General features: G+C 34.5%; 2 protein-coding genes across 5 annotated transcripts in view; one reads left to right on the top strand and one right to left on the bottom strand.

Annotated features, from left to right (window-relative positions):
- LOC109038104 (acyl-CoA synthetase short-chain family member 3, mitochondrial) overlaps positions 1–2572 on the top strand; it is a 38260-nt gene extending 35688 nt beyond the window's left edge. The window contains exon 13 of the mRNA XM_019053059.2: positions 1073–2572. Within this exon, the coding sequence (XP_018908604.2) occupies positions 1073–1168 (96 nt within the window). The 3' untranslated portion in view covers positions 1169–2572. The remainder of the gene's footprint in view (positions 1–1072) is intronic.
- A 4319-nt stretch (positions 2573–6891) lies between these two features.
- LOC109038094 (multidrug resistance-associated protein 1) overlaps positions 6892–12898 on the bottom strand; it is a 43769-nt gene continuing 37762 nt past the window's right edge. For all 4 annotated transcript variants that reach the window (XM_072299934.1, XM_019053038.2, XM_019053037.2 and 1 more), the window contains one exon: positions 6892–12173. In XM_072299934.1, coding sequence (XP_072156035.1) covers positions 12011–12173 — 163 coding nt within the window. In that variant the 3' untranslated portion in view covers positions 6892–12010. The remainder of the gene's footprint in view (positions 12174–12898) is intronic.

The following is a 12898-nucleotide window of genomic DNA, read 5'->3' as shown; positions in this document are numbered from 1 at the left end:
CTATCATGGCAGAGATGGCCGAATCATTGGCAAACTTTTATAAACTAGTTCGATGAAGTAGATTAAACTGAGTAAAATTTAGTACGACAAAACGACGCAGTTTAACGAACCGCGACAAATAGTTCGACCGTATAGACCGGGCGTAGGGACTCCTTCAATCATGCATGCTGCAGTATGCAGTACAAATGGATCTCCAGTACTGTGTTTCTTTCTAATAACTAGCTCACTGTAGCAAACAGTAGCCTTTGTTTCTTCTCTTCATTTAGCCCAGTTACTTTTTCTCCTCGGAGATGAACATTTCTGGCTTAGGTAGAGAATATTTATATTTTCTGGAAAAATGGGGAATTTTTCTTTTCGTTTTTTTTCTCTGCAGTCAAATACAGTTTATTTACTTGGTGACAATCTCCTGGATGTCATTACAAGATAAGAGATACCTACTGGATACCCGGCACTTTTTTAGCTGGAAAAATGAAAGAACAAAATATACTAATCCTGAAATATATAGGTACACTAATAATTTTCGATGGCTGAAGTAAGAAAATGCTTATCTCAGATTGCAACATCATAATTACCTATGCCCCCCCTCATGTTTTACCTACTTTTTTAAAGGAAAACTAACTGAAAGTTTCAATTAAAATTTTCTGTGAAATTTCCTCACTCATTCTAAAAAAATCACACAAATTACAAGGAAACACTTTGATTACTTTTCCTGGAAGAAAATAAAACATTATCAGAGACTTTTTAACATTGCAGATAGGTATGCATTTCTTGCATTTAGCCATCAATATGTGGACACACTTACATAGGTAGGTATCTACAATAGTTCATCTTCTCTTCCAATCTTGCCACCAATCTACGTAAAAATATTTTGACAATAGACGTGCTGAGTTAGGTAATATAGTTTGAAAATTACCTTTTACTTTAAAGTAATAATTTCTTGAAAGCTTTCTCATTCTAATTGGATATTCAAGTACTTAATAAAATTTTCTGCAAGTATGATGATAAGTGCCGAAAGTGTTTTGTTTTAATGCCCTTGATTTAATATTATGTATTTGTGTGTTCTATTTTGTAGATTCCCGGAACAATTGAGGACCCATCAGTCTACCGAGAAATTAAGAAAGTATTACAAAAAATGGGCTACGCTGAGACAGCTCCTGACCCACACTGACACAATTAGGTTACTTATTCATAAACCTCTTTACAGCTTTATATTTTTCTTCTTTCTTTCAAATAGCTCAAACATTTTTAGGGCACACATCTCTATGCTTTCTGTACCTAGAACCCTCTGGATAAAGAGCAGGCATACCTACCATTCAAGGGATCAAAACTGAAATTTATGTTCAATTCGTTCTGTAACCTCCGTTATGGATGCTCAATTATTCTTACAAAGTACTTACGTGTCCTAAGGCTAAAATTTATTTTTTCGTCCTAAAAAATTAGTGTAAAAATACAATTTTCGTCCTAAAATACCTATTAATGGTTTCTTCAATCTTGGAGGAGGTACCATTCAATTTGAGCTTTTCCATTTTCTTAGGATGTTGCCCTTTAATGAATAAGTCTCCCCTATTTTGTACAGATTAAAAACTGTGACTCTTTACCTACTTGATGGCAGGGTTTATAGAAAAATTCTAAGAAAAAAGAAGCATGAGGGTGTTTTTCTCATGAAAATGGAGATATTAGCACAAGGCTACGTTAGAGAGTCAAGGGTTGATTGTGATGAGAAGTCAATAGCTCACTCACGATTCTCTTGTTTTCCTTCTTTCTAATAACTGTAAACAAAAAACAACAACAAATTTGCAAATAAATTTTCATCAAATTTTATTGAGTAATATGAATCTACTAGGTGGAATTAGTTTCTATCTACTAAAAATAAGCGGTTTTCTCCTCTTTCCACTTTTTATCCAAGTGCGCATCCAATTGCGTATGCCTACAAAAACTTATGGACCAGGATATGTTTCCGTCAGGACTTTAGAGAACATTTTTTCATCCATAAAAGATACTTTCATTAGGTACTTTAGGAAGACTTTAAGTACTGAGGTTTTTCGTCAACTACCCAAAAGTTAAAAATTGCATGTTACTTTACAAAATTAATTAATATCTGTTCTCAAAAAAGATAGTATCTGTATGAAGAATGTGGTGCCTCTGGTTATTCCATCTCTCTCTGATGTAAGTACCTATATTTTTGTGGAATAGTGCACTACTTAATTAAATTTCTGAAAGTCAAGAAAAGAATAATTTTGAACAAATGGATGAATAGATTGGGAAATTTGACTATTTTGACACTGTGATTCATGTTTCATGATAAGTTGTTTGCAATAGAGTTCTACAGTTCTAACAGTTGAATTACTGGTTAAGATTTATAAAATTTATTAAGTTATTCATGTCTAGTTGTAACTGTTTTTAACATTCACAATAAAACATTTTTGTTAATTTATACTTGCATAGGAGTTCAACTTGACAAAAAGTTGTCATTGAACTAATTAAATGACTTTTCATTGATATTTATGAATTGAATTGTGATTGAGTAAGATTAAGTAGGCGCATGTAAGTAAATAAACTTTATGATGTTTAATATGAATGAGTTTTTATTATTGGTTTAAGAGAAATTACATTTCGCTCGGGAAATGGATCATTTTTATTGACTCTGTTATTTAAAAGAGAGAAAAGTTCAGTTTAACCAGCAAAAATAGAGCCTCTCTCTTTTTAAAAATTGATTGAGGCAGAACTGAATAATTTAAAGTTATAATTTTGCTCAAGTTCCCTTATAAAATTAAAAGCTCTGAAATTCCAAAAGTCTCAAGAATCTTAACGCCACATAGTAAAGTTATAAAATGAGTCTTAGAGGTAGGTAAGTGGAGAATAAAAAACTTTCATCTCCTTAGAAAAATGACATTGAAACATCATGTGACAAAAATCGGGTCTTTTCTCAGGAGTTTGCTGAATTTTGGGAGCTTGCTTCACGGAAAAATTTAATTACATTGATGAAGTATATTAACGGGATTAATCCTCTTGTACCTGACTACTATACAACCAGTAACCAATCAACAAAAACAAAATATTTTGATCGCAGTTCGCACTTCGACCCCCATTCCCTAAAATTACATTTTAGACTATTGGAACGATTTTTTGGTTCCAGCAATCCCCTGTTACCATCATCAGCTAATTCACTGATGTTGATAAGATTTCTGGAGTACCACATGTTCATAAACGATCATTCATCCCCTCTGAATTTTTACTTACTATAGTTCATCTAATGATTGGAAATAGTGATTTTCTCCCATTCATCCAGATTCCCTGTTCCAATTACCCACTTTGGCGGTTCAAGTTTACTATGGACACTACAAGAGTTCTCTAATATTTACTTTCTTACTTTAAAATGTTTTCGAAATGTTAAACATTTCTTATCACATAAGGTTTTTGTCTCTCCTTTTGTTTTTCACATGTATTTCTCAAATCAATCCCTCCGGGAAAGCTGGTAACTAACAGTACTGCTGTAGAGCTACAATCAAAATCAGGCCCGCCACAAGGGGGGGGGGGGGGATACTGGGTCCCTGGTACCAGGGCCCGTGTTACCCGTGAAAAACCACTACGAATTCACATGCAACCCTTGTTTCGTAAGAAAAAGCGAAAAATTTACCCTAAAAATTTCGCAAAAGGTGAATAGAATTTTAGAAACACGCTGGGGCACTGTAGAATTCTTCTTAAATTTTCAAAGAAGTATACTTCTTGGAAAATTTCTATCTATTTTCAAGATTTTCAGTACAGAGGGATAACTGCGTTTCATTTTCTTCCGTCGTCGGATGCTAAGAGTCTCCAGTCTGGGCATCCTCGACTTCAATGGCTCATGGCTCAACTCCCTTGCCATAGACAAACGAAGGGGGAGTCCAGGGGGGCCTGGCCCTCATTGAACTGAAAATAGTATCATATGCCCCCCCCCCCCAAAAAAAAAAAAATTTTCCAGATGTTTTGAATGCAACAATTCGCAAGTATTTTGTGCTGAAAGTAGAAAAAAAACATAATTATTCCGCAGAAATTGATGGAAAAATTATTTATGGAAGCTTCAAAATGCGTCCGATTAGTCGTATAAATTCTAAAATTTCTCGGGGGGTACCCCTCGGACCCCCCCCCCCCTCCGTGCTTGGGGCCCGGACCTTAAAACTGGTACCAGGGCCCGAGATGGGATGTAGCGAGCCTGCATGAAGGCTATTTCCATTTAAATCTTCCGTCACATTCATACGGCGCAATGATACAACTATTTGAACCACTATTTGGAAAACCACCCAGTTGCTAAATACAATTCTAGCTGGACCGCACTTAAGCGCATTCATGACTGCAAAAATAATAACTGAAATCGAAAAGGCCAGCGTGCATGAAGGCTATTTCAATTGCAATCTTCCGTCGCATTTCTAAGGCGCAATGATACAACTATTTGAACTCTCCGGAATGCGTGAGGTATCATGCCGCATTTGAAGGCGTTTTCAAATCAGCCAAGTTCCGATACCCGGATTATGGTTTTGCATAGTTCATATTCTTTTTTTGTATTCCGTACCACTCTTTTTTTTTTAATCCTCGTAGAAAAACAACCCACTTGTAAATACACTTCTAGCTAAAGCGCACTTCAGCTTTGCATTCACCACCGCAAAAATTTCAGAGGAAATCGACACGCCCAGCGTGCATGGAGGCTATTTCCATTCAAATCTTCCGTCACATTCTTACGGCGCAATGATACAACTATTTGAACTCTCCGGAATGCGTGAGGTATCACGCCGCATTTGAAGGCGTTTTCAAAACAGCCAAGTTCCGATACCCGGATTATCGTTTTGCAGAGTTCATAGTATTTAGTTTTCATTTCTAACCACTTGTTTATTTATAATCCTCCTATAAAAATTACCCATTTGCTAAATACAATTCTAGCTGTAGCGCACTTCAGCTATGCATTCACCACTGCAAATATGTCGAAGGAAATCGACACGCCCAGCGTGCATGAAGGCGCAGGCCCGGCACAAGGTGGGGATACTGGGTCCCTGGTACCAAGGCCCGGGCCCCCTCCGGGGCCTTCATTTTTCAGTTGTGGTCAGTCGTCAGTCGGACAAATCCGCCGCTTTTTGCTTTTGCAGCGTGCGCCTGCGCGCGCTCCTCAAATTTTCCTCCCACGTTGCCACATTGGTCTAATTTCAGTCACAGCACGAGCCATTCATCCGACGTACTTCAGCGTGACGTGACTTTCGCGGAATTTCGAAAAAGTTCTCAAAATCTATAAATTATAAGTGTCGAATGCAGGCCCGCCACAAGGGGGGGGGATACTGGGTCCCTGGTACCAGGGCCCGGGCCCCGTGGTACCCTTGAAAAACCACTACGAATTCACATGCAACCCTTGTTTCGTAAGAAAAAGCGAAAAATTTACCCTAAAAATTTCGCAAAGGGTGAATAGAATTTCAGAAACACGCTGGGGCACTGTAGAATTCTTCTTAAATTTTCAAAGAAGTATACTTCTTGGAAAATACTCGGTACTCTTGGAGAACTAAACAAATTCATGAATTAGAAAATAATACATCATTTATTTATTTTTTTTAGCTGGAATATTAAGTACAAAAGAAGGTGTGAAAGTGATTGATTAAAATTAAAATTCTGAATACATATTGTGGGTAAGTACAAGGATACTGATGATTCTGAAGCAATTAAATATGAAAGTCTTGGGTATTAAACCTGAAGACTGTGCAAATTGATTGAAAAATTTTAAAAAAAGTGATAGGATCTTAGTATTTACGATATGAAATTACTATTCAGAAAATTCTGACATCTAAAAGTCTGATTGAGTAGAAGAAAAATCATTGCTTGGCTTTTGGAAGTAAAAGTAAGTTTAAATGGATACCTCAAAAGTGAGATTTTATGCTAAATAGAACTATGTCTCAATGAATTGAATTATGAGGAACTATGTATCATGCAAATCCTGTTTACACAAGTCCTTTTCATTTTATTCATTTTTACATAGTTCTGTTTAGCATAATTATGTTCAAATATGGTCAAGTCCATCCGAATCTCCAACTGCTGTCAGCTCCTGATGTCAACGGAAAAATAATAAACTCATTCAATAGAAGAGGCCATCACGAGAATGTGAAAAAATGTCTCAAGATTAGACAAAGCATTTTTGGGCATGTTTGCAATATTATACCACGAGTAATAGATTGCCACATCAGATAAAACTCATTAATGCTATTATGCTAGCATTTGAGCTTATTAACATTTTTTATTTTGTGGATGATTCTTACTTAACAGCATACACGAATTTGCGGGCTTCAAGCAATTGGAGAGAATAATTTAGAAATAACTCCTTAATTTTTCATTCTTATTCTTGATTCAAAGTAGTCAAAAAAATAAAGGAATAATCATCATTAAAATCAAAGAAATGTAATACTAAAAGACAATGCTGGCTTGATTAGGGTTTCTTTTTTGCACTAAATAAGTGCACGCGGAATAATTTTTTACTAAAAAAAAAAAACAAAAACAAAAAAAACTTTAAAAAATGGAAGAACTTATGATGTGAATACAATTTAAAAGTGATGAACGAACTTTAACTTAATGTATATTTGAGATAAGACTAGAGGTCTCTTTTCTTTGCCTGCACCTTAGCTTTTTTGAGAGAAGATGAAAGGTATTCATTCATTCATTTATATATGAGAGTTTTCATCCTTATTATGTATCTGATCTAGGAAGTACTGAGCGAATTTTTTTTTTTGCAGCCAAGCGTCACCGACTACAAAATCATCAGACAAAAAATCATTTGGTTACAAAAATAATAGGTAACCAAAATTAAATTCCTCTGGTACAGAAAAAGTGAATGGAGCAATGAAGTACATGACAGAGTTTAGTGACGAGCTATTTTGTATTCAGTTCCGCATTTGGTTACTCTACCTTGGGGGAGGGGTAACCAAAAAACCTGTGCACCAACATGCTTGCTCATTGTTGTTGATTGTGATCGACTATTAAAGATACATTCTGATTGCCTGACATCCATCATCCGATAACAGTGACGAAATGAAATTTGCTCACTGCATTGCTGTCCTTGGTTCCTGAAACAACTAATTACCTTCCCTCTCCATCTGCTGCCACAGGATTTACAAAAATACATTTTACTTTGCTGCTGGGACACAAAAAGTTCTAATCCTGCTGAAATTCACTCATCATTCGGATTACTCCTAAAAGTAAAGCTATAGTTCTAACAGAAGATAAACATAAAAGCTGGCAATGGTAAAGACTTTGATTAAAAAACAATGAAAACTTAACCTACTTATGTACAAACCAGAAATGTAGATCACAGCATACAAAAATAAAACATAGGCACATTCCAAACTTACTGGTAAATTTACATGAATAGCTAGATATACGGAATATTTACAGGCAATGTAATGCATGGATTACAAAAAAAACGGCGCGCCGACTAGAAATTTGAGTGCGACAACAGAATAAAGGGTAGGAAAGACTGTGAATAGAACTTCAAGAATGTGATGGCTAAAAGCCTTCTTGAGAATCTTACAGAGGTGAATACCCCTAATACCCTTAAGACCTGCCAGCACTGATTATCGAAATGAAATTTACAAAAAATCTGGGCATGGTGGATGCAAATGTTTTTACTTCTTAAATTAGTTTGATACTTGTAAAACAAAAACAATGTCGTTTTTAAATACTTGTAAGAAATAAGATGCTTGAAAATTTGGTTTCAAAAATGGAAAATTATGAAAGTAGCTGCATTCAAGGAGGATTTGACAATTTAACTGCCGGTGTTGGTCTTTTGATTAGCAGGAAGTTTTTCGCAGATATCTGATATATCTCTGAAGCAACAGTAGTATCATCTCTCTCATATGCGGTGTAATGTGAGGTTCAGATATGCGATGACAGAGTGCTTTCTCCATTCAGCGGAAATTATCTTAGAATGGCTTCCGAAAGTGCCGGTCTCTAGGCACCAACAAGGCAGTTAATGTGTTAATGGATTGTTTTTGTCAATTGCATGACTTACATTTAGTGTTAAAGCAAAGTACATAAAAAACTTTTAAAAATTACGAGGGAGGATCATTGAGTCTATAAGTCATGGTTGTCATCCCAGAATTTGTTTACATAATGAATAAATATAAAAAATTGGCCAGAACGAGGATCTAGGATCTACAAATGTTTTCTATTGGTAATGAATTACAACTTCCAATCTTTGCAAATTAATAAATCAGTGAGAGAGAGAGACGTTGCATTAACACTATAATTCTATAATTTTTTCACTATCATGCAAAATCAACACATAATGTAATAAGAAAAGTTTAGCTTAGGTCACATTTTACAGAAGGATATAGATCTTTTTCAATAATGGAGCAACTGAGAGCTTTTCAGTATTTCTTGCCTTAAGGACCAAAATATTATGTTTTTGAGACAATTGTAAAAGAAACAGAACACATTCATTGCTTAAGTCATGTCTCTGAGAGGGGATGTCATAAAAATTGTTCATGATATCCCTAGCTTAAAAACTCATGATTGACTCACGGAAGAGATAGTTCATAGCCCACCCTCTACACCTTAATTGTTGTTTCTTTTTGGTCAAATTGCTAGATGATCCAGTCTGGGCATACTTATTCTAGCAATAAAAAGAAATACATAAAAGACGTACTTAATCTTTTATTTTACCTCTATGCTGAGAGGGAGAAAATTTTACGTTTTACAAACACTGAACACTGACTATAAACCCAGTCAAAAATTATGTTAATACTGAGTTAAAAATAACACTAAATTACATCCCACAAGCTAAAGATGCGATGCTATTGAGGATTGAGCCTCTAAATAGATGAACAAAAAAGCCAAATTCGAAACAATAGCCAACTTGCGAAACCATGTAGGTGCCTCCATTTCTGACATTGCAGACTTTCTGTCATACTTTATTTTATCTTAGAAAAACTAATTAACGTAATTTTTTGAAAATTTCCTTGATTTTTCTTCTCTGTTAGTGAACATTATGAATAAATTTCAAGCTATTAAGGAGGCTTGTTTCTCTTTGAAAAAATAGAATGGGAGCGGAAATTTTGAAAAGCTGCGAAAAAGATGTGTGAAATTGCATTTTGGCCATCGATATTTGGCTTAGGCTGCTCATTCACATCTCCTTAAGCCTGATTAGTGATTTCCGGGTTTCCATGGCATTTGGAGTGCACGTGCGAGCACTAATAAACCTGTTCACTTTTTCAGACAATGTCAAAACTGAAGGTAGATAAAACAAGACCAGCATTAAAGTAAGTGTACTTTCAGCTCTCAAAGGGTTAAAATTCTTTGATGGTGTTTAAAACAGAACACCATGAAAATCCTAGTATCATACATTCTTCATAACCTCTAATTTTTTTTAAATGGGCAGGTTTAAAAGATTAATTCTTTACAGAATCTAGCTTGTCACACAGCTGAGAATGGGCTTTAAGAAGAATTTCCAAAGAAAATCAGTGACATCTTAACAGTGCGATCATAACATCCTAATGAAGAGCTGGGGGTAATCCAACTTATTTTCTCTTTATTGGTCTAATTTTTGACTAATTGGACGTATTTCTGCCAAACGGAACTGTGTGCATTAAGACATGAGCCCTGAGACCCATGAAAATATATGCATAACAGGGCTCACTTCCTAATGCACATAGTTCCGTTTGGCAAAAATACATCCAATTAAAGGCCTGGAAAAGAGGACGGTTGGAGGCATCAAAAGTAAAAAGGTGTAACCCTGATTTAAAAACTAAAATAAAATAATTACTCATTAGAAAACTGAAAGTGTGCCTCTTCTAACGCTGAATTAGTTTTAATCCTGAAATTTTTAAGAATTCCTGGGGAGGAGGGGGGAGCAAACTTAAGATTTAAAAAAATTCCTTCCTTGTGCATTGCTTTCTCAGCATTAATCAGATACATTTTTCAATCCTGAATGGATGAAATCTTAATTTGGTCTGACTTTTGTAAAAAAAATCTGAACACCAAATTCGTGAAAGATAGAAATTAAAAATCTTTTAAAAGCTGCACGCCACTCATAAAAATCAATGAAATTCAACAGAATTGAAAAGCAGTGTACAGACCTGATGAAAAGAGACATTAATTACAAAATGTATGAAGAAGGAAAAGTCACAAATTAATAAGACGTCTGAGAAACTCATGAATATTACAGCGATTATAACCCTACTAAAAGTGACTGTTACAGCTGGATTTAAAAAAAACCTATTAAAATTTGCTGCAAAGGGAAATAATCTGAAAAACTCTCCTTAGGTTTTCTGTGCATAAAAGTTGCAGGAAAAGGTTGGAAGTAAAAAATTAGTATAAAAACTTTAGAATTTTAAAAACCTTTACATTAATATGAAATACAAAGTAATAGCACAAAGTACGCAAATTATAAAACGATAAAAATTTATTAAAATATTTAAGAATTCACTGAGATAGACTAATTAAGAAACCTTAAAAATATGAAGTGTCATTAGGACACAAAAGCCAAAGAAGAGTTTTCTAATTTGGATATTTTAACAGATTTTCTGTTCACTTCATAAAAATTTTTATGATTTAGAAGTTTTTTTACGATTTTTTTATAGGTTTGAGAGAAAGAAATTTTCTGGCTACAAAACAGAAAATATGAATGATAAGCAAAACTCTGGGAGGATTTGTGACTGACAGGAAAGATCAATTTTTCTTCTTCTCTTTTTTTTTTCATACATATAACCTATTGGGTAATGCCTTAATAAGACAGTATTATGTACTTTGCAATCAAAAAATATTGAAATTTGTACTTACACTTGAAAAGAGTGACTTAATAACAGAAAAGAAAGAATATCAAGCTGAAGATAAAATTACAAAAAATGTCGGAATATTGTCTTCCTTTGTACTAACTCAAAAGTAGCAGAGACAGCATGACAACATGTCAAATTTTCTGCTATTCGTATGTTTGCTGTATACAAAAAAAAAGATTGAGCTGTCCTTTATACAACATAATCATTGAGAGCGATGCTTTGAATTCATGATACTCGTACAACTAAATCAACTCACCATTTGTGATGTAAAATTCACCAATTTTTCTATCCAAGTTTACTGATGAAAAACTTGCCCAAAATGAGAAGAAGATTAATAATACGGTAGGGATGCAAATACTAAAATTTTGATGGATTCTATACCTAAAAATTCTACTAATTTTTAGACATTTTTACAACTGAGAGCCCTCTACTTCAGCGAACTACATGAGATATCATGACATCAAGATCTATTTAAATTGGAATGTGTAAAATTATAGATAAAACGAACGAAAACGAAAAACAAAGGGGCAAAAGTACATATGACTTGGGATAGTCAACTTGAAAACAAGTTTTCTACGCCTCCCCCCCCCCCCCCTGTTGTCACTCTTCCCATTATTAAATATATCGCACAAATTTTTACAAATTTTCACAGTCTTCCACGGCCTTCCCCAATTCTTACGCAAACGGCTGATTGCGTGATTGAGAACATTCTGTATCCCGGACATAAATTATCTAATAATTTCCAATGGTCAGAAAACACTCATGTCTATTGCTGCCCTGGTCAGTTCATTGAAATCGGTGAAAAATCAAGGGCTAATTGGATCGCATTTAGCACAAAGGAACCAGCAGGATTACAGTATTTTCAAAATTGTACAACTTCTCCCTTTCTTTGAAAAATACTTAATTTACATATAGTATTACAATATACACATTATTTCTTTTTAAAATTAATACATTTTTGGTAGGAAGCAAAAACTATTTGATATTATGAGAGATTTTTAAGATAATTATGAAAAAGCAACATTTTTACAACACTGTAATAGCTCTGGTTTTTTCTTGCTAAATGTGATGTACTGCTTCATGCTCACTTAACTTTCCAAATATTTTCAAAACCTTGATAAGTTTTTACTTGTATTCAAAATTGTAAAATTTGTTCCGTACCAAAATTATAAAAAATATCGGGATAGTGTCTTGTGATGGAATTGGTGAAAACATATTATATTAGTCAATGCTCAGACCACCAGTTGTCTTCCATTCATGCTTTGGGTGGAGAGAATGGTTTCTACATCCAAGCCTGCATCTTTAACGAGTGAGTGGAAGAGGGACGCTGGATTCTTGAGAAGGTTTAATGGAGAGTCGTACTCCATTATTAGACCGTGATCCAATACCAGAACTCTGTAGAAATAAGAAGAAATCCAGGTTAGATTTGATTTTTCTTGAATTCTTTACTAGGTTTTTGAATTCATGCTATTATACAGCCAGAGGTTCTACCGATACGCAATGAATAGTGATAATGGAAAGACCATCTTGTTATCTGCAGCACATGTAAATTTCTTGTTGGCACATGTTCTGACTGATTAGTTTGTAAACGGAATGTGTGAAAATGTAAATGTTACTCTCTGCATACTCGATAAAAGCAATACAATGACTCCTGTACAAAGATTTTAACCAGCACACTTAGGGCCGGCCGTATTCACTTTAGTTTTAAAATGTGATGGGAAAGAATCTTTGAACACATTGTGGTTTTACAGTTATACACATACTTAATTTACACAACTTTGTTTTCCTTGCTTGCCAAAAATTTACCATTTGCGATAGAATTTTGTCCATTTAGAAAAACTGGTTGGCCTGTGTTGGAAAATACCTGGGTATTTCATTGCCAGTAAATATTCGGGATTATACAGGAGGTAATTAAGAGAGTACTCTACATCACAATTCATTTCACTCTAAAGAAATTGTGAGGTTCACAAACTTTGTACTTTGCACACTGTGTAAACTCGTGATTAAACCTGAACACACATTTAAACCTGTAACATTGTAAATTTCTTATCTTAGGTTCTCTATTTTTCAATAGAAAACTCATCAGGAATATTATTTAAAAACTTTAACTTTTTTTCTCT

Source organism: Bemisia tabaci, chromosome 4, assembly GCF_918797505.1.
Source record: "Bemisia tabaci chromosome 4, PGI_BMITA_v3".
NCBI classification, from domain to species: domain Eukaryota; kingdom Metazoa; phylum Arthropoda; class Insecta; order Hemiptera; family Aleyrodidae; genus Bemisia; species Bemisia tabaci.
Note: the sequence above shows the minus strand (reverse complement) of the source record. Positions and strands in the feature narration are given on the sequence as shown.